The 26,941-nt window shown below is 36.5% G+C and overlaps 1 protein-coding gene across 1 annotated transcript in view; it reads right to left on the bottom strand.

Annotated features, from left to right (window-relative positions):
• The window catches only part of NIPBL (NIPBL cohesin loading factor), a 147,214-nt gene that overhangs the window by 68,085 nt on the left and 52,188 nt on the right, over positions 1 to 26,941 (bottom strand). The window contains exons 5-9 of the mRNA XM_066568764.1: positions 16,985 to 17,084; positions 15,259 to 15,410; positions 14,042 to 14,202; positions 11,100 to 11,193; positions 1,041 to 1,673 (exon numbers count right to left, since the gene is read on the bottom strand). Coding sequence (XP_066424861.1) covers positions 1,041 to 1,673; positions 11,100 to 11,193; positions 14,042 to 14,202; positions 15,259 to 15,410; positions 16,985 to 17,084 — 1,140 coding nt within the window. The remainder of the gene's footprint in view (positions 1 to 1,040; positions 1,674 to 11,099; positions 11,194 to 14,041; positions 14,203 to 15,258; positions 15,411 to 16,984; positions 17,085 to 26,941) is intronic.

Below are 26,941 nucleotides of genomic sequence, written 5' to 3'. Positions count from 1 at the left end.
AGACCCAAAATGTGAGTAAATTCATTCCATGCAAGTAAGTCTACATGGGCCATTTTCACCTAAGAACTTCCAAAATCAGAATTTTCACCATTTTCCATTCTGCAAGACTTTACTTGACAGTATCTAATAAATTAGGATTATGCTACAAAACATTTTTTTGCTCAGAAGTTAAACATGGTGCACAGGAAGATTCTGAAAAATACTTATGGTAAATTATTACTATCTAATTCATAAACCACATCTGAAACCAAAGACCTTCAAACCAGTTAACAACAGAAAAAGAAAGAGAAATGCAAAAAAAAAAAAATTGATAGATTCAATTAACTCCATTAAGACAACAAGTGCACCTAATGAAGTGAAGATAAAACATTTCAGAGGCCTACCTGGTTCTGTGCTACAGACCATAGAGATATATGGTAGTTCTCTAAAGCTTCTAATGCCTACATAATAATTAATATTCAGTTGAACAAACATTAGCAATAATATAATTGTATCTATTACCCAATCATTATGCTACCTTCAAAAGAACAGAACAGATGTGATTTTAGTCTCACATCTCCTTCACATTAAATACAAATGGGGATATGAATAGAAATGGGATAAAACAATGTTCCTGCTTTTTCTTAAATTAGGCAGCATGGATTAATAATACAACTGTCAAAACTTACTATAAATTTTGATTTATGGTACTGCTGGGATTTTAGAAACTATAAACAACATTAACTGTACTTCATTCAGTCTCATGGTTAAAAGTAAGAGTATTTGAAAAGAATTTCGAAACATAAGAATTTCACTTTCCATCCATTAAGACCCCAAATAAAGAATATCAGATATTCAAAGTATGCATATATGAAAGATTACAGTTCATTGTTGGAAGGGAATGGAGATGAATGTCGTAGAAGAACCTACACTGCATACACAGAATTGAATTATGTGACAATGACAGGAAGTTTTTTTTATATATATATATATGGGGTTTATATGCATATATATATATTTATATAATATATAGTGTATATACACACACACAATCCTTTTACCTTTATCTTGCACTTCTTTTGAAAATCGCTCCCTTTCAATAGCTGATTCACGTTCTATCCGCTCAATTTCAGCCAATGCATCCAATTCTACTTCATCATATGACGTTATAGCTCCTTGTTGCGAAACCTGTTGCTGTGTCTGTACCACAGGAGTTTGAGGTTGTTTTGCAGCAACTGAAGTGTTCTGTTGTAAAACAGGCACTTGTTGTGCCTGAAGGAAAGCTGTCTGTTCATGCTGCGGCAAACACTGAGCAGCGTTTAGTGGGCGGTTAACATCCTGTGGAGTAACGGGTGTTTTAGAAGTCTGTCCTGGGTACTGCACATTAAAAGGAATATCACCCTCTGACACACTGCTGTTTTCCAAACCAGAAAGCATATCATCCTGCTGGTCCATATCCGAAGATCTTACACGAGACAGTCTTAATGTAAGCTTAGTGGAGTCCTTGGAAGGAGAGCTAATGATATCATACATTGCAGCTTTTTCAGTCTGGTCTTTTTCATCCTTGCCTAACTTCATTTTCTTTTGTTTCTTTTGCTTTCTTTCTGGAGAATCTAACAATATGTCTGGGGGAACATCTCTAGGTGATGAATAAGGTGGAGGCTGAGATTGTTGGATTAAAGGTTGTCTTGATCCTAGAATAATAATTCAGAAAAACTGAACAGTTATGTTGTTTCATGTTTATATAAAAACACACTAAATATAACCTGCATACCTTTAATGTGTATCTCTACATATAACTGTGTTCACAAAAGGTCTAAATAAGATTGGTAGGAAGTACATCATTGCTAGATCAAGATGCAATCTAGATAGTTGCAGTGTATTTTCTAGGAATTTTAGCTATCCACTGCAAGTAGAGAAGGGATCATTTCAGAGAAGATGGAACAAAAAAAACCCACCACCAAAAAAGAATAAATAAAAATAGTACCTAAGGTTCAGAATATCAGCTATTAGAAAATGATCAACAAAAGCAAGTTGATGGCAGAAAAAAGGAAAGATCAAAAAGATTCTTATTAAGGTCCAGTGATGAAGATTTAATGATCAGTATATAGGCACTCGCCATTTCAGCCACACATTTTTAATTTAAAAAAAACCCAAAACAAAACCAAAACATACACAACCTCCTTAACTTGGATTCTGACAGTTATGTTAATTTTTTAGAATTTTCTTTATTTTATTTTAGGTAAATTTATTCCAACCTCCCCCACTCATTACTATCTAGGAAACACTAATTATCTAAAGGCATCTTTCTACCATTCCCGGCCTTATCTCCCTTCCTTTTTTATTTAATGTATAAATTTTTGCTTCTGTATAAATATTTGCTTCTTTCCAGGATTTGAGGATATCTACAGAAATTTTAAAGAGAGGACACTTCTAATTAAATAATTTCTCCAATTAATTACATTTGAAGTTCTAATTTCTCTAATGAATCAGCTTCCTTTAACTGTTAGCCTAGAAAAAAAAGTCTGAAAAACAAAGAAGCTTTTCAACCTGTCCCAGTTATAATTTTGAGCTATAGTTCTGGCTTAGAAGGAATACTGTGCAAGGTGGGAAGGTGGGGAAGACACACAGACTCCTCTTCTTAAAGCAACCATGCAGATTCCATTCATCCATTGGGAAATACTGATCTTCAGAAACATCAGTGACTGATATTATTATCAGTCATTCTGGTCAGGTCATCATAGGTCAGCACTTCTAACAAGAAGCAAAAATTAAGCAGAATCCAGGCCTTGTGTGCTTCATTCAAGAAACACCACTAAACAAGAAAGCAGTTTTATTCTGCAGCTTAAATTTCATATTTTTGAAAGTGTTAAAAATCATTAAACAATGTACCAAACCGTAGGTGAAAAAACAGAATGGTTATTTCTGTTTGAAGCTTCAATTTACATGAAAAGTGTGCTTTTACTGATGGTCTCTTTGCACAGACTGCTATGCTTTTGTCTCCATAGACCATTCTGTGAAAGTGCCACAACTTCTGTATGCAGCGAGCAGGAACATAGCTTATCTTAGGTGTTTATCTTAATCCTTCTTGGCCCTCAGCAACAAATCCATATTCTGTCAATAACATCCACAAAGTTGGGAAGCTCTGTTTTGACTCATCCCAATTTTCAAAACAGTTCTACTACTCTACTTCCCTTTCTCAAATCAGATACCACACTCAACCACCAGTACCAAAGTTCTCACTACACCCTAAGAAGATTTCTCCCTTGCTTTTCAACAGATTCCTATTCTTGTTATGCTCCTCCCCACAACTACCATTTCTTTGGGTAATTTGAAATATTGAATGCAATGTGTAACAGGAATCCTTAGCTACTAATTTCTTTTATGGTAATGACTACCACTCAGGAAGCTGCAGGATATTTCTACAAATAGTAGAGGCAACTCAGAACTTTTCAAAGAGATATTACACACATCTAATCTTGATTTTTCTCTTAAATGAATAATTTTGAAGTTGCAACAATGGAACACTTACTATTTTTCAGAGTTACACATCTAAACAAAGGGGACAGACTTTATTCTCTCTTGTCCTAACTTTCTAGATAAATATGACAATATCTGATTTGGTATTATTTGGCATTTCTCATGTTGAAAAGTAAGACTGCAGCAACAGATAAAGTAGCTCTTTTTATCTTTGAATAGACTTGAGGAGGCCAGAAGGATTTCACTGCATTCCATTGAACAGTCTTAGAATCCAGTAAATGAAGAAACAAAAGTAAAGTTTTGCCTCTCCTAGGCAGCACTACGAATAAGTATTTGAAAATATCTTCCTCCTAAAGGAAATTCTTGCAACGTTTTGATTGTAAGGCCTATAAGCTGCATTTTAAAACAACATGTTCCAGCAATAACTTCACATATTTCTGAGATGTTTAATGATGGTTAAGCCTCTGACAACAAGAAGGCTCAGAATCTACAATGCCTATGTATGGAGGTAAAAGAAATTGAAAAATATGAAGCATTCTTGAACAGTTTCACCCTACCACAAACCACAGCAGTTTTGAACAGATATCACACAATGGACACGCAGCACATTCTGAGACTTCAAACAAAAGCCAGCAGACTACCCAGGTGGCCAGGAAGGTCAAAGGCACCTGGCCTGTATCAGCAATAGTGTAGCCAGCAGGACCAAGGCAGTGATTGCTCCCCTGTACTCAGCACTGGTGAAGACACATCTTGAATGGTTGGGTCAGTTCTGGACCCCTCACTACAAGAAAGACACTGAGGTGCTGGAGCATGATCAAAGAGGGGGAAGACAGCTGGAGCACAAGTCCAGCAAGGGAAGACAGCTGGAGCACAAGTCCCTTGGCTGAGGGATCTGGGGGTCTTTATCCTGGAGAAAAGGAGGTTCAGGGAGACTTTATCACTCTCTACAGCCACCTGAAAGGATGTTGTGGCCAGGTGGGGATCAGCCTATTCTCCCAGGCAACTAGAAGAAAAGCCCAAACTGCACTAGAGGAGATTCAGGTTGGACCTCAGGAAGAATTTCTTCACTGAAAGGGTGGGTAGGCATTGGAATGGGCTGCCCAGGGATGTGGGCAGTCACCATTTCTGGAGGTGTTCAAGAAATGGCTGGATATGGCACGTGGTGCTAGGGTTTAGTTGACATGATGGTTTTTCTTTGAAGGTTGGAACAGATCATCTTGGACATCTTTTCAACCTCAATAATCCTACGAAAACTATAGCCATTATACAGAGAGAGTCATGTCTATTAATGGTGGAGTCGGTCTGGAGTATTTCCTATGGGAGAAGTCTTGGGCCATTATATGTCTAAGAATAAGTACCTTTACCAAGACTAGACAACAGAAAAAAAAAAAGCCAAAACTTAAAGGATACACAGACAATTATGATGAGTTTGCTGAACTGAACCAGTTGAAATTCCAAGATTGACAAGGTTTGTTCTACAAAATGCTGTCAATGCAGTAAATAATATACAAAACTTCAGAAACTATCTTTAGGAAATAACCAAATTTCTTATTTTAGAATAGAGAAATATTTAGACAACTTTTGAATCTAAATCTAGGGCTGGGCAGTAATTCAGGAGAAAAATAAATCTGTCCTTCTGTAGCTGACTTTCCACAGATAGTATCATTAAAAGAACTTTGTGCATGCTCTCTTTATATAGCAGGCAAGTTAAAAGGAGGTTCTCCCCTGATTCAGGAAGGTCACTGTATTGTTACTAAACAGCAAATATTGAGAGTCAACCACATAACACCAAACATAGCTGAGAAGCAGGTACCATAATAGGAAATGAGGTCTCTACAGAGAACAAACACAACCATCAACAATACCTCTCTAGTCTCCCAGCAGCAGTCATTCTGACCACCCATGATAAACCTAGGGCTGGTTCTCTACATTTCTTAGTTCTTCTATTGGTTCCTAGTGGTAGATGGCACTAAGCATGGAAGAAGTTTTATTAACTGCTGCAGCAATTTCCAAACAATTTTTTCTGTGATTCTTGAACCATATCTTATCAAATCCTATATAATGCAATCAACTATAAAAAGAATTCAATTGCATTGACAGAGACTTAGTCATCTTTAAAATATAAAGTTTTGAATTCACTTCTGGTTTGTTCACCCTGGCTCTACTTGCTCACTGTGTATCACTAGCTTGGATAGCAAACAAAGCAACCATCTGTCTAGGAGATTGCATATATCACTGACATCTCCATCTTATGGTTTTGTCTGTACTTCCTAATCACACCACAATACTCACAACTTCTTTTAAGTTTTTGTGATACCTCCTCTGATGATCTCTAAGCCTCTTCACGTCACTTGCCTTTTGAAGATGATGCAGCAAAGTCACACCACTGATCACACTCTCTGTTGTGATCCACATGGTTTAAAAGCATTTACTATGGTTATAAGGAAGTTAGAACTCACATATTTTTCAGTATTAAAAAATTATTATCTTTCCACTTGTACAATAACAAGTTCCAAAGGGTCCCAGGAAACAGTACCTTATTATTCCTTTAACTCCCTTGTAGGCAAAGGTTCTCAGATATTGACAAAAGCCTTTCAACTATCCTACACCCTGTTTCACTACAAGCGTCATTCACTAAGCATGAAAGCTGGAAAAACTTCTAGAGAACAAACGAAGACTAATGTTTAATAGTCCATAGCACATTGGAGAGAAACTTCAAGAATGTTCAAGTGCTTTTTTAAATCCAGAGGAAAGTGATCTTCCACACTCCTAGCATGATTTAAATAGGTACCAAATTGGTGTATAAACCCAGACACAACATTCCAGACATTTTACTGGAAAAGCCTTTGAAAAGAGAGGCTTTAAGAAATGTGTACGTGCTGCATGTAAATTATTAAGATTTTACATATGAGTAATTACACTGTAAACAAGTTCCTAAGGGCAGAAGTTGGAGAAGAGAAGCAGAGCATTCACACTGTCACAATGACATATATCTGTTGGAAAACCTAGGAACTTTGTGATTATAGAACCTAAGGAACACACTATTGCCAACAGATTTCAAGAGACTGCAGTTAAAATGTGCAAATGAAGTGTGTCTTTTTTTTCCTTTTTATCCTCACTTAATGATCTTACTTACCACCTTCACATAAAATGGGAGTTTTCATAAAAATGAGATCAGACAAATTCACCCTGGAACTCTGGCTAAAGCAGTCTCAAAATTGGTAATAATCACTTTGAGAATTTGTGCCCCCAGTAGACTCAAAAAGAGAAGAACAATCCCTTCAAAAAGATGGTAAAGGCCTACCCAGATTATAACACATAGTCAGTATGATTCAAGTACACACTAGAACAATTCTTCTGTAAGAACTGAGATAATGAAGAAATGGTATTCCAAAGGAATTTGTTAAGAAAAAGTATGATCAAATCTTGAAGAGATTTAAGTGCCATATCTGGACTCTAGCATGGCTTTCTATATAGCTTCTCATAATAATTTCACTAACAAGCTGAAGAGTGTTAATCTAGTGTAATCTAGACAATAATATGTTGATTATTGTAAACCCTGCTGTGAAGCTATGCTCACACAAATTCAATTTTTCTTAATAAAAATTAAGTGAGTATAGGTGAACAAGTGCAGCTTTCCAGAGCACTGTCATAACAATAATGGTTTAAAATATTTGTCATTAATATCTTGTCATGTAAAAGAATTAGAAACTATTTTATTAATCTAAATATCATTACTGCTTTAATGTCTTTAAGAGGCCAACCCCTGCTTTTAAAAATAGAATCAAAAGTTTTCTTGACTAATTTGAATAACTTTCTGAAACAAAACAAATTCAGTGACAAGAAGCACAAACTTCTAATTTATCTGTGAATTGCAAACCATAAAAGGAAGACAGAAAAGCTCTACAGAAATACAGTAGAATGCTTAAAACAACTTGCAGCATAAATCTAAGTTATCAGCAAAGAGCAGCTATACTCCCATGTACAACAGTAGTATCACACTAAGTAGTCTTCAGTACTTTCCTGACAATTCATGCTAAATCTTCAAATAGAGATGTATCTACGACTAAGGACAGTAGAACATGAAGACATATGCAGACCAATTAAAAGTCAGTTAAAAACATCAAAGACAATTGGAAGCTCAGAAATGATGACTTATGTAAAGGTAAAAGAAACTGTGCTGTTCAGTTTGTAGATTAGATTAGTGAAAGACATGATAATGTTCTTTGATATGTAAATGTCTGATATAAAAAAAAAGGATGTGTTCTGTTTTTCTTTGCCCATTGGAAAGAAGTAATGAAGCATCATGACTAACTGCAACAAAAATTACTCAGGTTAAGCCTTAGGAGCTTTCTAACACTAAGAATTTTAATAACTTCTATGGCAAAGCCAAGGAAACTCTGTTACTGGCATTTTAAAATACATGGAAGTTACTCAGAGTAGTACTGCTACAGCTTAGCCAACATGAATGTAAAAAGATGGCAAGACCTCAAGTCCTTTCCTGAAGCTTTTTCTAAAATCCTAGAATCTTCCTCTGGAAAGTTTACCAAATTTTGCATTAGATATGAAGAAAATGCTACTTATTTTGATTAGCACACAACAATGACATTTATTTTCAAAGAGCATAACTTAATTTAAAATTCAAACCTAAAAGGGATAGCATGTAAGACAGATAAAGAACATACATTTGAGAAGTTTTTAGGGACAGATTATATTCACTTTCCATACCCTCTTCCAATAGTTTTCAGAGAACAGTCCCACCACTCTACCTAGAGTTTGAAATGCCTCATGAAAAACTCAAGCTTTGGCTATTCTACCTGAGAACGGAAGTATTCAGAGCCTCCCTGCATAAAAAAAAATTAGACTTGAAGGAAGAAACAGGAATGAATGTTTATTTTGGTGCTATCAAATAAAGTTCTTCTGCCATTCTTTTGAAGGAGAGAAAGGAAGACAGCATTTTTTCTTCACAAGTAGCATTGAAGAGAGAGTACTGAAGTCTACATTATAGATTTGAGAAGATCCCTAATTCTTCTTATCTATTCTATATTCAGAGACCAAATATAGTGCAACCTGACTGGAGAAATTCCATAAAGGCCTAAGAAAATAGATGGGATCTTTCCAAATTATTCAGAAAATAATAAATTATTCATTAAAAATTTCTAGAGGGAATACAACGTATTTGTGAAAAAGAGTGCAAAATTACATAATTTTGTAAGAGTTGTTGCTAGTCCTTACAGATGTCTTCCTAAGGATTTACACAACTGTGTGGAAACAGGACTGGAAATTATATGAACACACCTCTTCATAAAGCAGCAGACTAAAAATACTATGGAAGCCTTTCCTTTATCCAACTCTTTAGAGGTTTCCTCAAGAAAAAATTAAGAATTAAAATAAAATATGAGGTTGCATAGCAGTAGGAAAGTAGAGCAAATTGATAAAATATTCTGATGAGTAATCAATCCTCAGTAATAGAATCCAGGGGATATTTCATGAGGTCAACAAGAAGAAAACACTCCATGATACTCCATACTCTATTCACAGAATGAGTTCTTAAAAAATCATCCACTGGCAACAGATGACAGCTTGAAAAGAGATGTTTCCATAGCTAAAACCAAAAAAATTTTGGGATTAAACTTCAGCTGCTCTTGTACCTTTAGTGAAGCAGAAGTGAACAAAGAAAGTGAAATTTTACTCCACTGATTAAATTAATAACCACCCAAAACACAAAAGTAAGTCCTGTCATCTCTCAAATATTTGTCTGTGTTGCAAACAAAACTTCTCTCTCATTTAGATTCTGTCACACAGACAGCTACATTCAGTGTGAAGGTAATTCAAGACTGTGCAATCATGGTCTCCATTTCTCCAGAAGTCTTGTAACCTTTGGTAAATGTCTCAAACCTCTATGTTCTATAAGAAAGCTCTGGCATTATAACAACCTTCCTGAAATCTCCCTCTGATTATGATTAGTTACACCTTTTGCCATTCTTTTTGTCCTTGCAGACAAATGGTAAGTATTTTGTACATTTTTTTATCAAGGTTTGTGACCTGCTAACCAAACTTTCAGGGACTAATAAGAGAGCAACAAAAAGCTCAGCATAAATACTTGTATTCATCCCAACTTTCACTAGGAATCATAGGCCAAAAATTCCCTGTAGAGGATCCCATGTTCTTAATAACACTGCAATTATTTACAACTCTTCCATGCATTTCTAAAATACTAGATGGAGCATCAAGAACTGTTTCTCTCAATCAGGGTTCATTAATGTCTTAATGATGGCAAAATGTCAACACCATTAGAAGCAGTATTTGAGTTGTGCAATTTATCACAGGGAAAAGTAAAGTTAACATAGAGATAAATCAGAAAGATCTTATTGCACTTTAATGCTAATGCTGAAACATTACAATCTGAACAATCAGTCTGTTTTCAGAAATAGTCTGAAAAGCTATCCCTTCAAAACTGGGTTCTGAGACAGCCAATTGAATCGGCAGCAACTTTAACAAACAAAAATAGAATATTGTCTGACTGAGTGGTAATCACATATATGAGTGGGCTAACTTAGATCCACAACCTTGTTAAACCTACAAACTTGACAAAGAATGAAAAATAACCACATTTACATGAGTCTTATGGGAAGTCCTTTAGAACAAGACGTCCTGAAATACTGAAGCTCCTGGCATACACATACTTCTCACTTGCCACCTGAACCACAGGATAATTCAGTTAGGAAGGGACCTCAGGAGATGTTTAGTTTATCCTCATGCTCAAAGCAGGGTAAGGCAGGGACACGTTATGTCAGGTTTTATCCAACCTGACTCTGAAAACTCCCAAGGACAGAAAACTCACAGATTCTATGGGCATCCTTTTCCACTGCTTGACTGTCCTGACAGTGAAAAAGTTTTTCCTTAGACCTAGTTAGAACTCCTATTTAAATTTAAGTCCATTGTATTTCATCCTTCTTCCAAAGCAATGAAAAGACTGACTCAGATGTCCCTGATAATCTCCTGATAATCTCTTTTAATTATTGCTCTGTAAATGTAAAATCACTGAAAAAGAAAATTAACAAGAATATGTCCCAACTCCTACTTTACCAAGTGGATTTTAGTATAAAGAATTATTTTTTTCTGTTTCCTCTCAATTGACAGACAGTTCACCCTAAATCTCTCCACGGCTAAAGTTTTCAGGCTTCATTTATGCTATGTGTATTGAGTTAATTTATTTTCATATTTTTAATATTTCATTATTGTAATTAAGACAAGTGCTGCATATTAAAACACTTCTGAGCTCGTTAAGGCTTCAATACTCGTAATGCTGCCTTTAAAACTTTTCTTATGTAGAGCAACTGATTCTTAAAAGGAATTTAATTCTCAGATTGGAAAGGATTTTAAATCCTTCTGTCCTCCATAAATTTGAGCTTTATTTTGAAGGATGATTGGTTAATTGTTGGACCATCAGAAATTTCTTCTGGATCAGGGCTCAAAATAATTTTGCATCCAAAACATAATGCCATAGTCTGTAGTACTAGTTAAATACAAAACTCAGGAGGAAAAACTGAATTCTTTGAATTCTTGAATTTCTCTGTTCTTTAAATTCTCTGTTCTTTAAAACTGGGAAATATAAGTTGACATGACTGCTAGACTACCTTTAAGGGCTCCATCACTTCCAGCTGGAGAGCAGACTGACTGTGGTGACCTCAAGGAAAAGGATGCAGCATTCCTTATTGAAGGATCGCCATCCTAAAGTGAGAATGATAAAAAAAGTTAACATATGAACATAAACATCTGTTAAAATAAAAACTGAAATTAGTACATAAATTGATAAAATGGATTGGGCAAAAAAGCACACAAGAAATACTAGAAAAAGAGTCACTTCCATTAAAACCTTTGTAATTTAGATTGCTATTAGACTATAATATAAGCAATACTCCAATCAGACTTAAAAGGAATTTATAACCAGAACAGGCACTGACACACACACAAAAAGTCTTTGTGTATGTTTTCTAGCTAGACAAGCACTTTTGGGTTTACACTAGGATTCCATTTAGAATTTTTTCTTGCAAGTACGAGCACATGCATGACCTATACACAATACCATTTGAAAGAAATGGAGTATAAAGTGTAGATTTTTAAAACTCTGGTTTTTACATAATCTACCCTTAAAAGATAATAGATAGATATAGATAATCTTAATCTTAAAAGATTATCTAGAATGCTATCTTGCTCTTATAGTTCAACAAAGTAACACTTTGTATCTGTATCCTCAGCCTAGGGAAACCAGGACTGAACAGAATCTCTACCAGTCCCATTACAGCAGCTGGGTTAGTCTCATGTAAAACACAGCTAGAGTGATTTTAGCTTGTAAGAGTTAAACAGGAAACAACTCAATGGCAAAATGAAGAACTTCCCCAACCTGCTCCAAAGCAATGAATAATTTCTGACAAACTTTTTCATAATATAATACTAATTGCAACGTAATTATGTCCATGCCCTATTTTTAGCAATGTAAATGTGTAGCTTTTGCCCCCACACTATCCTCATACAAAATGTGAAACGCACTATTCCAATCTCCATTCAGAGTTTGACATGGGTTTTTCCAATGCTTTTGTGGAGCCCTCTGCTGGTCACAACTACTCATTCACACAGTCTCCTAACTAAACTTCAACTATAGAATGGTTATTTCCCACTTCAACTACTGTTTTTTATAAAGCTTCTATGAGAATAGTTGGGGTAAAGAAAAGCTAGCAAATTCTGTATCTATGAAGAGAAAATTTCTATAACTACAAACAAATTCTAATAATTTTATTCTTCCAAAAGGTACAGCGATAGAAATGAACAAAGTCTCCAAAGAAGTTCTACAGTTATTTCATGTTTCCTAATCAAATTGGTTATTTTAGCAGTTAAAATTCTAATGTAGCTCTTCTTGAGATATCTGTATACAGGCAATTTTCTCACATAGCCATTTCTTTCCTTTATTTTTTTAATCTGAATTATCTGTGCGATAAATACTTTTAAAACATTTTGACCAATATTAACCCAATTAACAGAATAAAAGGTTTAATTGTAATTATGTTTTTACATGTCTGCATGAAAGAAATCAGCATCCAGTAGTGAGATAGAAAGCAAAATTGGTATTTCAAGGAGATAGCAGCCTGCACAGACAGACAATCACACTCTGACAATGGCCAAACAGCCAAATTCCATGTGTGCAGCTATAGACTAGGCTGCGCCTTCTGAAGGGGTAGATGGCACTGCTAAAAAGGAGAGAGTTTGAAGTTTATGGACTTAAGGTGATTACAACCCCAAGAACACAAATCCATAAGAAATCAGATTTCATCAGTTTCACCACCTATGGGCACTTACCACAGAACAATATTAGATTTTTTTCTTTTCATTCACAGCACAATAAACCTGAACTTACACTGTAGTGTTAATTACAATTATTTTTTGCAAGAGTGCTTGCAAAAAGAATTGCTGCCTTCTGAGGAAATTCTCATGGGCAAAGGAGTTTAATATTCAGACAACCACAATAAAGTGAGTTCCGTATCAAAAGTATACAATGCTATTTTAAGTGAAACTGAACTGATATCCTAGCGAGTTACTCATTTAGCTGCTGCACTGAAATTATGGAACTGATATTTTTTTCCCTAACGGACTTTTCTTTGACTTGTAATAAATCTCAGAAACACACCTATATTGAAAATTAACAATTGTCAAAGACACAGGCAAAGACAGCTTCTTCTAAATTAACTAAACAGACTAACTAGGTATATGACATTTTGGGTAGAGATGTCATTCCTACCACAGCTGACAAATTTTCAGAAACGTGCATTTACACTTCCTTAGTTTGGAGCTTCAACAAATGATGAATTATATTCTAGGAAAGCTCTCAAGTTTACCAAAAATCACCTGTAAATTGAGTGAATGTGTAGTGACACATTAAGGGTACATTAAGGGGATACTTGCTGATTTTGTATTTCAGAGAAACATGATGTATTAAAGCAATTATGCTTTATGTTTTGTATATGAAGCAAAACATTTATGTAAGCATTATGTTTTAAAGCAACAAAATCCTAAAATAAATAAAAATAATTTAAGTTCTTGAGTTTTATGATTCTTAAAATGCTCATTCATAAAGGTCTCCTCCAAAGTAGAAAAGACTGCAACATTATTATTCATACAGAGATGCAAAACTTGAATATTCTTCAATTTGTTTTCAATATTCTTCAAATTGTTTTCTGCATCATAGCTTCTAAAATCAGCTTTAAAAGTTATAATTACAAATAAAGCACAGGTAACACATATGCACCATTAAGAAAGTGCACAAATTGATAAAAATGCAAGTTTACAACATTTACTACTTTCTATGTCTAGCATTTCTCCATTTAGACCAGCCAATGAGGATGTATTTTGTTGGCATAGTCTGTGAATTTTCAAATGAGTCTACACATCTGAAATTGAAATTTATCTTCAATGGTTTTATTCCTCAACAGCATTATAAAATATCTGACTTCTAAGTAGTTAAACACATACTTGCTTTATCTAGTAAATATCTGCTTTATCATAATAAATTGATTAGGTAACATACATCACTACTGAGTCTGTGCACCATCTGTAGGTAGTCTTCATTTGAGCCATGTCTAGAATTATCAGCATGATGATTAGCTGAATTTCCAGGCAACTGACTTGAAACTTTATTTTCATGGAGATTCCTCATCCCAGCTGTGACAATGGGACTGGATACAGAAGCTGGAATACAAAAAAATTAACTATATAGATACAGTCACGCAGTCATGAACTTGAAAAGATTCAGAGAAAACACCCTAATGGTGGATATTAAAATGTTGGATGCAAGAGGTCAGGAATCTGAACAAGAATCCAACTTGCTACAAATATCTTGATTAAAAACACATTATCTAAGATTTTTCAAAAGGATTTAAAATATTAATTCCATGTACAAATTACCCAAATTTCTCTCCGTATCTATTCTAATTACAGTCAGTATCTTCCTTACTGATGACAGAAAACTTTGCTTACTTCTATGTAACTTGAATTCACTACCTTAGGAACTTTCAAGGTATTCATGAGACATTTAACATTACATATAAAAGAGCTGTATATATATTCTAAGCACAATGTTAAAATTTATGAAAAAATTATTTAAAAGAATCCAGTAGATTTCTACTTATCAACAAAAAAAATGCCCTAAATACCTTAATACTGATTATGTGTTCAGGATTGTTTTCAGACAAGGGAAGAACAAAAATCCATTTGTTCTGAAGGTCGTCTTCGCCAGTTACTTCATACCTTGAGCATAATTCTAGTCAACTTGTAATTAATGTAGCCAACTTAGAATTAATCTAACACTAAAAAGGGCCAGTAAGGCTAGAAAATCTCTAAAGTTAACTTTAGGTAATCTAAAGTTAAGAAAACTTAACTTTTCTTTAGCAGAAATGAGATTTTCCCTAGTACATGTAAGTGATGCACAGCTAACAAATACAAGTTTTGGGTAGCTCAGATTATTTTCATTGTCACATATACAGGGCAACAGTGCAAATTGGACACAAATAGGGGAGCATTGCTACATTAATGTGTTTTATTTTTTCTTCTTTTGTTTATTTTTTTTTTAAACAAAGTAGATACCACCACTTTTTCCAGCCAAAAAAATCAAAGCTTAACTATACCAGCCTCAAAGACTTGCATTAAGAATGTGACTCCTTCAAATAAATTAGAAACCCATGAAATGTGCACATGAAAGTAAAGTTGACATGAACTAGGAGAAAAAAATCAACATCACAGGCTTACCTTGCTGCATTTGAGGATGAGCTGTATAACTTGGAGGATGTGAATATGGCATGTATCCTGCAGGGCTTTGAGGAGCATATGGACTAGGCACTGGACTGTTCTGTTGTGCCAAAAATCTGTTACCAGAGCTTGTCTGTGGTGGCACAAACCGGCTAAAAAGAAAAAATATTGCAAAAAAGTTTTTAAAAATTGGAATAGCAACTATAGACAAATTCATTATTTCTTTTGGAAATTACACCTTCAGAAGATGAAAATTTCTTTAAGATAAAGAAAGCCTCCAACACAATTGAGAACTTCCTTCAAAAGCAGTATTTTGAGCTATCTATACTTTCCTAACGTCACCCATGTTACTGAAGAGTCAGAAGATAATAAATAGAAAGCTTTCATAAGACCTCCATCTAGGAAAGGGAAGCAATGACACAGATATGTATGGAAATTAGATCTGCAATTTCCTAAAGTTAATCTCAGAAGTTTGAACGAAAGTGACAGCAAAAGCTTTAATCAACTTGGTCATTAGGATTAACAAGGAGCCATTTACTCTTTCTTTACTTTTTAGTAAGGTTCCAAATAACTCCATCTAACAAAACTACACTGTCAAGATAAAGGAATGTTGTAGGCAAGTCCACTGAACACAACTTTCTCTTTCACTGGCTTTATCTTAGACCTGTTTTACAGATAAGAAGCCATACAAATAACATTGAGACAATAATACATGCACATTATTACTTACATTCTTATATGAGTTTCTCAAAATTAAAATAACCAAATAAATACATCAGAAAGTACATTACGAGCTATCACAGCCCCAAGCTCTAAACAGGAACTCCATGAAGTAAGCTTCCACAGAGAGAAACAGCAAAGTACTTAACATAAGGATTTTGCAAGGATTTCAAGAGAACTTTGTACTATTCATTGTAATATTCACAGCTCAAACAACATTTTTAGATATAAAAGTTTAAAAGCATGTTGGTTGTTGTGAAGATACAGAACATTTCATTTGCCACTAACAGTAACTTGAAGTGAAACCTGAAATCAGTTTATTTTAATAATGATATCTAATAACTGAAGATGGGACCTGTTAAAGCCCAGTACTGGGGTTGAAACTACAGGCAGAACTCTCCCCTCTCATCCAGAGTATTTTAATATATTAATAAAAGCCTAAATTATAGGTAAATGCTACTTGCAAACGCTCAAAAACTTAAAAACCCAGAAATCTGATAAGGCGTCTGCTGGAAGACTGGCTAAACTACCGGGCCTATCTTTCTGCAAGAAGCCTTTTGCATAACTGTTACAGTAATACTCCATGCTTTTAGTAATCTTCTTTCCCACCATTCTGCTAAACCAGTGCTGGGACAAGCTGGAACACACCAGCCTATTCTGTCCTATCCTCTTACCACCAGCCTCAGCCTCTGACACGGGTAGAAGACAACCAGAGGGTAACAGGAGGCAGAGGGACTCCTTAGGCAGGAAAGAAAGTATGGTCAAATTATGGCATGGAGTGAGAGAGATGAGAATTCACCATGAATCCTTAGAATACAGGGATTAGCTCACTGACAGAAAGAGGTTTCTTTACATGTGAAGAAACTTACCCTGCTATCAGACAAATGCCAAATTTGTTATGACACTAACCATCTTTCACTTACATATTTGCAACAAGAATTGGCTGTCAGTGTAGGAACAACTTGTAGTTCACACCCCTCCCATCCCACTTAAAAGAAAGGATTACCTGGAAGGGCTATGTGAGATAGTGGTTTGTTGATAATTTGAAGATGCAGGACTACCACGCATGGAATTCTGAGAAATATTAAACTGTGACATCATCATCCCTATTAAAAAAAGAGATAGCAGCATTACTATACACACATTTCCTTTTCAATCAGTGAAGTATCTAATTTCAGAATTTATTACATACAATGAGATTATGAACTTTAATGACATTATAAAATTTGTTGACATTAGGATCATCTACCCACAGCTTATATCTAATTTATAAAAAAACTAGAAATTACTGAATCCATGTATGATGTCCATTTTACATCATGACATAAAAAAGTGTTCTCTAAAGTTATGTTAATTCAGCTACAATAATAACAATAGTTTCTTCATCTCTTCCTTAGAACTTCCTAAGTCAAAATCTACTAGTAAAGAGAAACATTTTAAACCAGGTCATATATTCTGCACCCCAGGCTGGTGTGCACAATACTTGTGCCAATAAGCAAAAGATTTCACAGATTCACAAGTCAGAAGAACACGGAAAACTTATCTTCAGTTGTTGGAGCAAGTATAACAATCAGTCACTCTGGGTTGAGTGCTGCAAGATATTCTCATTACTCCAATAATATTTAGTGGTCTCTTTCTACCCAGAGACAAAAGCTTTCTATTCCATCTCCATTAAGCTTAGAGGGAATGTCATCAGAGAAGGTGCTGAAATATTTCAGTTGCAAAGCAAAACCAATATCCCAACTGTGACTCCTACATCTAGTAGATAACCATACTCATGTGGTCGAAGTTCAGGTGCTGAACCAGCTGGCAAGCCACATGTATCAATGTTCTTGAAACTAACTAATTTAAGAGGCATTTGGACAATGCCCTGAATTTGACTGAACTTTCAGTCAGCCCTGAAATTGTCAGGTGGCTGGGTTAGATAATCATAGTAGGTCCCTTCCAACTGAAACATTCTATTCTACTCTGACTTACATCATTATAAAGGGGAATTTAAAGGAATCTTTTTTTCCCTCTCTTCAATACAGGAATAAAGAATATCCTAACAACTACATGACAAAGTGACACAGAAACACAAAAATGTAAATGAACTTGCAGTTATTTTAGTGACAGAATTTAATATCTTACAGTTAAAAAAGTGTTGGAACTCATGAACACACAGTGTCTTGGCAAACTACAGCAAGTGATCTATAGCCTTTGGTAGAAGCTCATTAATAGTATAAGTATTTTAGGCAGTTAGACAACAGTCCCCAGTATGAAAATGTTGGAAGATTTTTGTTAATCCTACAGTTGCTATCACCAATTTCAATTACTGCAATAATCACACATGCAAAACTATTTTAAGAAACCTTCAGAACCTTCAGAAACCTTCCCTGTCACCCTCTTTTCTCCTCTCCTTTCTCCAGCAGAGACAGTAATAATCCTGCAGGAATTAAGCCATTGCTACCTCCCAGTAGGTGGCAAATTCTGCATTCCATGTACTACTAATACTATAGCACACTAATACTGGGCCTGAACAGGAGTTAAAGTCCTGTGTTGTGTTAAAAAAGTTAGGTATTTCGATTCCTCAATATAAGTACATTTCAGTGTCTGGAGTAACGGACAGGGACTCCTCAACTTCTACAAAATTTGTTTAAATGGATGCTGGTTGCCTCACATAGAGGCACGTGAACATGAAATCCCAGGCATTTTTTATGCTGGAAGGACCACCCAGCATGCCCACTGCCCCCTCACCTCTTACTGCCACTCTCAACACAGCTAGGTACAACATTTCAGCCAAACAAGTAATATTCCTGTACAGAAAGCTGACATAATGTAACCATATCAGCATGAACTATTGTCCTGGGGTGACTTCATGATACTTGTATCCTCATTCATCTATTTGGCCCAGAAATAAGTTTTGCACCCTTAAGACTTGTTCCAAGAGCAAATGGAGGAGAGAAGAAGCGCAGAGTTTGTTATCAGAAACTGCACTTGCTCCCCTGCATCCTTCTCTTGGACTGTGTTTTCTGCAGCATAGACAGACAGCTGGACAGAGCTCTCCTTTCCTTTTAGTCAGTTTTTAGCTAGCTGATGCAGAGAAGTACCTGGACTGTGCCTTTTCTTTTTCTTGGAACTGTTCAAACCTACTCTAGAGTGAACATCCAGAATGGCACCAGGAGCTCACACCTGTGGCCAACTGGGGCCTAAAGACACTGCATTCCAGCACGGCAGGGACTGACAAGAGACTGAGTGAGCTGAGCCAAAGCCCATGAAGGGAACTCTCTGAGTTTATCATCTCTTCAGAGCAGTGAGTTCATTTTTTTTGTGCTGGTGAATGCTTTGTATGTTAAATAAACAGGTTTTTTCCACTTTTCTCCAAAGAAGTATTTTCCCAAACCAGTTGGGCAGGAGCACTGTTTGAATCTGCTTTCTAAAGGAACGCCTTTAGAGGTTTTCTCTCAAATTTGCCCTAAACCAGGACAAATACATTTTTTTGGCACTCAAAGTGAGGCTTGAGAAAGTGTAAAAAGCCTGTAGTGGCTGCATTTTAGTTGCACTTACACTGTATCGGGATAAAGTAATCAGTAGCTATGTTGCTTGAATTCATGATGTCTCTCTGGGTGGAAGCCTTTACTTGTTTCTAGTCCCCAGGCTTTTTGAAGTTTTAATACCTTTCCAGTCCCTAGGCTTATTTTCTTATTTGGAGATAGCTCCAGTATTGTCCCTAACACATAGTTTTTAGAGTAGAGGGGCATGGATTAGAACAGCTATTGTGCTGGGCTCAGTGATAATGATTTATAGGGAGTTTACTAAGATACTGGAGTCTATTTAAGACAAGTATGGTTTCTTCGTCCTACCCTGCATTCTAGTTCCAGTAGCATGTTTTGGGAGTTCATTGGTAATTGCACCCAGTTTCTTAGAAGAAGAGCAGGGGATGAGGCTTTTCAGCCTTCCCTTTCCTTCTTCTCCTTTGAATATCTTAACTCACTTTTTCAGAATGTTCAGTTTGCCCCGAATGTTAAAGGGACCACCTTCCTAGTATTTAATCTAGTAAGCTTCCTCTATATGGTCTACAGCTCCTCTAGAATGAAGGCTGAGATGTCCAGAGGAGTTAATGAGACCCCTGACCCAGAAGCAGATCCAGATGTAGAAAATAGGAGTGAACGGGTCCAATCCTGAAGGAATTTTCTGATCCCCCAGCCTAAGAATTTTCACATAAACAAATGCAGAACTTAGACGATGTGGGGAAATATTTGGAAGAGAACTGCCATAATGACTTGAAGGAAAAAAAGATCATTGCAATAAGCTGGGCCCTGGCCTATGCTTATCACATGCTACTAGATACTGTAGGGCAGCAGATACAGGCAGGGGGCAGGGAGATGAATCAGCAGCTACACCAGTCACTCAGGCTGCAGCCAACACCCCAGCTACTCAGGTTGTAGCTAAACCAGACAGTGAGCCTAAGCCTCCAGCTAAACCAGACAGTGAGCCTAAGCCACTGGTAGTCGCTGCAGGAAAGAAGCACACAAGCAAAACCGATCAGGCAGTGATTGATGATGATGATATGGGGGAAGGACCCCCAGTGCCAATTCCTGACACAGAAGTCAGAGTCAAAGCTACTGACACAAAATCAGAAGTCAAAGCAACTGACTCAAGATCAAAAGTCACTATTGAGTCCCTTTCCCTGAAGAACCTTCATAGCTAAGAAAAGATTACACTCAATGACCTGATGAATCTATAATTAGTTGGTCAGTCTGTCTTCGGGATGCTGCAGGCAAGGCTACAATTCTGGATAGTACTGAAGTGAGGCATTTGGGATCCCTGCCACATGATCCTGTCATTGACCAAGGAATCATGAGGGGGGCTAACCCTCACAGCCTCTGGGCACAAGGATATCTGCATAAAGATTATCTCTATATGCAGCAAACCCAGTGGAAGACCACAGAACAAGGGATTCAATGCTTGAGAGAAATGGTAGTGACAAAAATGGTCTTCTCAGATGACCTAAACACTGTAAATGCAGACTTGGTACCATTTACATCCGTGATGTGCCAAAAACTTATATGACTTAGGCTACAAAAATACACTCCTGCTTTAGCAATAATGAAGTGGGATAACAGGGAGGAGGACTGTGCTGGATATGGCAAGGAAGCTCCGAGCATATGCAGATGCTGTACATGGCCCAATACATGCCAGAGTTGCAGCTGTGAAAACATGTCGGCAGAAATTAGAAGATAATATAGAGGAGGATCACGAGAAACTCAGAGAAGAGATTAGAGAAGAAATGAAAGAGGGCTTTCTCCAAATCTCAGCAGTACAGATCAGAAGCTCTAGTATCAAATGCAGATGTCCCCCAGATAGGGAGAGAAGCTACATCCCATGAGCTGAGCTGTGGTTTTTCCCATGCGATTGTGGAGAAAACATGAGGAGAGGAGATAGGATGGAAAATCTACTACTGCTCTGGCACAATTGGTACTTAAATTAAAAGACAGTGAGACTCAGAGAAGAAGTTCCACCAAAAAAGAAGCAGCTCCAGTAGCCTGTAGCCAAAGTACCAGGTATGATGATAATGACGTGTCTAATCCCCTTAAACACCTCCAAGACATACACTCGAGGAAAAAACAGACAACCAAGATTTGAGGGGCCCTGCCTTTAACCAGGTAGAGAGTAGAGAAAACCATATTTTTTAGACTGTGCAAATTCATTGGCCTAGCACATGAAAACCACAAAAATATGAAGCCTTAGTCGACACTAGTGCACAGTGCACATTAATCCCATTGAGACATGCGGGAGCAAAATCTATTTCTATTGCTGGTGTGACAGGGGCATCACAAGACGTTACTTTAGTAGAAGCTAATATAAGCTAATAAGACTAGAAATGAGTGGAAGAAACATGCTATTGTGACTATTCCAAAAGCCCCATGCATTTTACACAAAGATTTCCTCCAAAGTGAGTATTTCAAAAACCCAAAGGGACTCAGGTGGGCATTTAAGACAGCAGCTATAAAGACAGAGAGCGTCAAACAACTGAACACCTGGCCTGGACTATCAGAAAACCCAGCTGCAATAAGACTTCTGAAGGGGGAAGAGCAATGAATACCAATTGCCACTTTGACAGTGCACTGCTGGCAGTACAGAACAATTATGTGATTCCCATCCATAACATAATCTGTAAGCTAAAGAGCCGAAGAGTGATCAGCAAAAACCCACTCACCCTTCAACATCTCATTTGACCTATACACAAACCTGAAGGAGAATGGGGACTGACTGTGAACTATCATGCCTTAAACTAAGCGACTCCACTATTGAGTACTACTATGCCAGGCACATTAGAGCTCCAGTACGAGCTGGAGTCCAAGGCAGTGAAGTGGTATGCCACTATTTTCTCCATTGCTTTAACAACAGAATGCAGGCCTCAGTTTACCTTCATAAAAAGGAATGCAGTACACCTCAAATTGACTGCCCCAGGGGTGAAAGCACAGTCCTATCTGCCATGGTCTAATCCAAGCTACACTAGAAAAGGGTAAAGCTCCAGAACATCTGCAACACATTGATGACATCATTGTGTAGGAGAGCACAGCAGCAAAATGTTTGAAAAAGGAGAAAAAAATCATTCAAATTCTTCTAAAAGCCAGTTTCACCGTCAAAAAAAGCAAAGTTAAGGGACCTGCTCAAGAGATCCAGTTCCTGAGAGTAAAGTAGCAAGAAAGACTGTGTCAAATTCCCACTGATGTCATCAACAAGATCACAGCAATGTCTTCACCAACAAAAAAGAAACACAAGCTTTCTTAAATGCCGTGAGTTTTTAGAAAATGCATATTCCTAAGCACAACCAGATTGTAAGCCCTCTCTACCTGGTAACCTGAAAAAAGAACTTAGGGCTTTCCAGTGAAGCCCTTAACAACAGCAAGCCTTCACCCAGATCAAGCAGAAAATCGCTCATGCAATAGCCCTTAGCCCAGTCAAGACAAGACCAGATATAAAGAATGTGCTCTACTTTACAGCTGGAAGCCATGGTCTGCCCTAGAGCCTTTAGCAGAAAGTGCCTAGTGAGACTGAAAGTCAACCACTAAGATTTTAAAGTCGAAGCCACAGAGCCAACTACACTCCAACAAGGCAAAAAATTTTAGTGACCTACAGCAGAGTCCAAACTGCCTCAAAAGTAATCGGCACTAAAGCACAGCTCCCCGACTACAGTGCCAAGGTAGATGTTCAAAACAGAAGTTACCTCTATCCACCATGCTACCAATGCCACACAGAACAAGTATAGTGCTCTAATCATAGAGCACGCCAATATTAGAAACCTGAATCACCCTGGGATTTTAGAGATCATTACAAATTGGCCTAAAGGTGAAAACTTTACTCTCACTAATGAAGAGAAACAAGAAATGACACAGGCTAAAGAAGCTTCACCATACATACAACCAACTGCCAGCAGAAGAAACACGTTACGCTTTTTTTACTAATAGTTCCTGTTGCATTGTAGGGATGAAACAAAATTAAAAAAACAGCTGTATAGAACCCAACACAACAAGTCACAAAATCTACTAAAGGAAAATGTAGATCAAGCCAACTCACTAAACTCAAAGCCATTCAACTAGCCCTCAACACTGCTAAAAGAGAGAAATAGCCAAAGCTCTACCTCTACACTAATTCATAGAAGTAGCCAATGCTCTGTGGGGATAGTTAGAAAAAAAAGCCAATTGACAGTGTAAAAGAAAACCAATTTAGGCTACTAAAGAGTAAAAAGACATTACTACCAAAATAGAGAAACTACCTATAAAAGTCTGCCATGTAAATGCCCATGTCCCCAAGAGTAAAGCTAATGAGGAGCACCAAAACAATCAACAGGTAAATCAGGCTGCAAAAATAAAAGTGTCAAAAATAGACTTAATTAGCAACACAAGAGAGAGCTGTTCCCAGCTAACTAGGCTAATGATGCCTCAAGTCATCAAGGTAAAGATGCCTCTTATAAGTAAGCACAAGACCAAGGAGTAAATTTAACCATAAACAGTATTTCTCAAGTTATTCATGACTATAAGACGTGCACTGTGATCAAACAAACCAAGCAGCTACAACCCCTATAATATGGTAGGCAGTAGTCCAAATAGAAGTATGGGTAGGCTTGGCAAATTAACTACATCACACTGCCCCACATTGCCCCACGTAAGCACTACGTGATCACAATAATAAAAGCCACCACAGGATGGCTGGACACCTACCCTGTGCCTCATGCTACAGCCTGTAACACCATTCTAAGCCTTAAGAAACAAATCTTTTAAAGGCATAGTACCCCTAAAAAAATTAAATCAGACAACAGGACTCCTTTCAAAAACAGCCTTATCAACACCTACACTAAAAAACATGGCATTAAGTGAGTATATCATATCCCCTACAATGCACCAGCTACAAGCAAAATAAAAAAGTACAATAGACTGTTAAAACCACCTCAAAAACACTGAGTAAAAGATCTTCCAAAAATTAAAAGCAACATCTAGCAAAGGCCACCTAATTAGTTAATACCTCAAGTTCCACCAACCAAGCAGGCCCTGCCCAATCTGAGCCCCTGCATATAGTAGACAGAAACAAAGTCCCAGTGATGCATCTCAGAGGTTTGTTAGAAAAGACAATTAAGATCAGTTCTGCCTCAAGTACAAACAAACCCAGTAATAGTTATCTTTGCTCAAAAACCAAGTTACACATAGTAGATAATTCAGAAAGATGAAACAACACAATGTGTACCTCAGGGAGATCTGATTATTAAGAACCACATGTAAATATCACTGTTTACTAAATACTACTGCCATTGTCTAGATATAGCTACATAGTGTGTGTATATATATATATATATATATATATATATATATATATATATGTATTGTATAATGTATGTGATTATAAAGTTAGAATGTATGCTAGTTTTAGTAGTAAGCTAACAATATAGAGATAAGAAATAGAATGTCCTATGGTGACTTTATGATGCTTGTATCCCCATTTGTCTGTTTAGCCCAGAAATAAGTTTTGCACCTTTAAGACTGATTCTGAGAGCAAAAGAGGAGAGAAAAGAAGCACAGTTTGTTATCAGAAACTGCACTTGCTCCTCTGCATCCCTCTCTCCTAGACTATGTTATCTGCAACACAAAGAGACAGCAGGACAGAGCTCTCCTTTGCTTTTAGTCAGTTTTTATCTAGCTAAGGCATAAAAGTTCCCTAGAATATGGTTTTCTTTTTCTTAGAACTGTTCAAACCTGCTCTGGACTAAAAACCCAAAAGAGCACTGGGAGTTCATGCCTGTAGCCCACTGGGGCCTAAGACACTGGATCCACTGCTGGAAAGACTAATAAAAAGTAAAGCAAGCCAAGGTACAGTCCACAAAGGGAACTTTCTGAGTTTGTAATTTCTTCAAAGCAGCAAGAAATTTTATTGTTTAATATTGTTCATTCTTTATGCTAGTGAATACTTTACCTGTTAAATAAACAGGTTTTTTCCACTCTTCTGCAAAGAAATCTTTTCCCAAACCAGTTAGAAGAGGGGCCACTTAAATCTGCTTTCTAAAGGAACCCCTTTAGAGGTTTTCTCCCCAGTTTGCCCTAAACCAAGACAACTATACAGACAAAGTTTCAATTTTGTGGTTAAAGTACAGAGTGCTCTTTTTAAGGACTTAAAAAAATATATCTATTTGTTTTCTCCTCCCTAATTTAAAACATGCTTTGAATCACAAATGTGGTAGTTTCTGGGTTAAAAGAATGACAGAAAACATATAATTAATTTTCTATTACAATTCAAAAAAATCCCCTAATTAACTTAAATCTATGATGGAAAGCTCTCACTTCTTTCTCTTATGGGCAGCAGGGGCAGGGGCAAGACATGGAAGGCCCAGTCCAGGTAATGTAACAGAAAAAAAAAAGAAAGAAAAAACCAAAACTAAACTAAACACTCCCCAACAACAAAAAAACAGTTTTTCCAAAGCTTCCAGACAAGTACCTATATATGTGATAATGGTGTAATGAAAAAGAAGTAAAAACAAGCCCCAAACACGGGGTCTGAAATGGATTTGAAATTAGTCTGTGGCCATTAGCACTACAGTGTCTTTTACTTTTTACATTGTTGTCATATTACTACATAGCACAGAAAACACCATCCTTGTAGAAACATTACTAGAATGAGATTCCCTACATATCACTCCCAGTCTTACAACAATTTTTCTTCTTGTAAAAAAGCAATATGCATAAATCCATTTTAGCATTCCTACCAAAGAGAAAAGAATGCACTTCATAAAATCATAACTCAAGTTACAAGTTACATAAAAATTCTTGTACAACTAAACCGTATTACAGCAGCATACATGCTTTAACTAGGATGGCTCAACAACAGGTGATTTTTCAGTTAGATATATATTCATATTAAAAAGTGCAGGTGTGAAGTTTTTTTCCTTTTACACGCAGAAGTGCACTTGAGTTCTTGCATAAATGCAAAATAATTATTGAAGTAATTGACATTTATGGAAAGATGCATAAGGTTTTAGTTTCCCAAAATGCATAAACAGCTTAGAGCTGTAGGGCACCACAAGTTTCTAAGATGAGGAATGGCAGGGAGGAGCTATTAAGGATGCCTCAGTCAACCTTATTCCTTACTCCAGAACAGTTAAGAACTCTTGCTGCAGTGATACACTATAATCATATAGATTTTCAGTAAGATCAACACATATGTTTTCAACTTCAATTATTTACCAAGACGAACATATGAACATATGAAAGCATAAAAAATTCAAAATAAGATTGTTTCAAAATAAAATCCAATTACTTATTCTAGAGATTACACTTTGAGGTGAAATGAAATGTTTTTTAGAATAATACCTGGTAGCTTTTATTTTCCATCTTTTTACTATACAATTGCTCTTAAAAGATGTTAAGGTACATAGTTTTAAATCAATATCAAACACAAGGCAAGGCATAAATACGACCACTGTGCTCCATAT

Source organism: Molothrus aeneus, chromosome Z (genome assembly GCF_037042795.1).
Source record: "Molothrus aeneus isolate 106 chromosome Z, BPBGC_Maene_1.0, whole genome shotgun sequence".
Taxonomy (NCBI): domain Eukaryota; kingdom Metazoa; phylum Chordata; class Aves; order Passeriformes; family Icteridae; genus Molothrus; species Molothrus aeneus.
The sequence above is the reverse complement of the archived record's forward strand: the minus strand, read 5'-3'. Positions and strand labels throughout refer to the sequence as shown.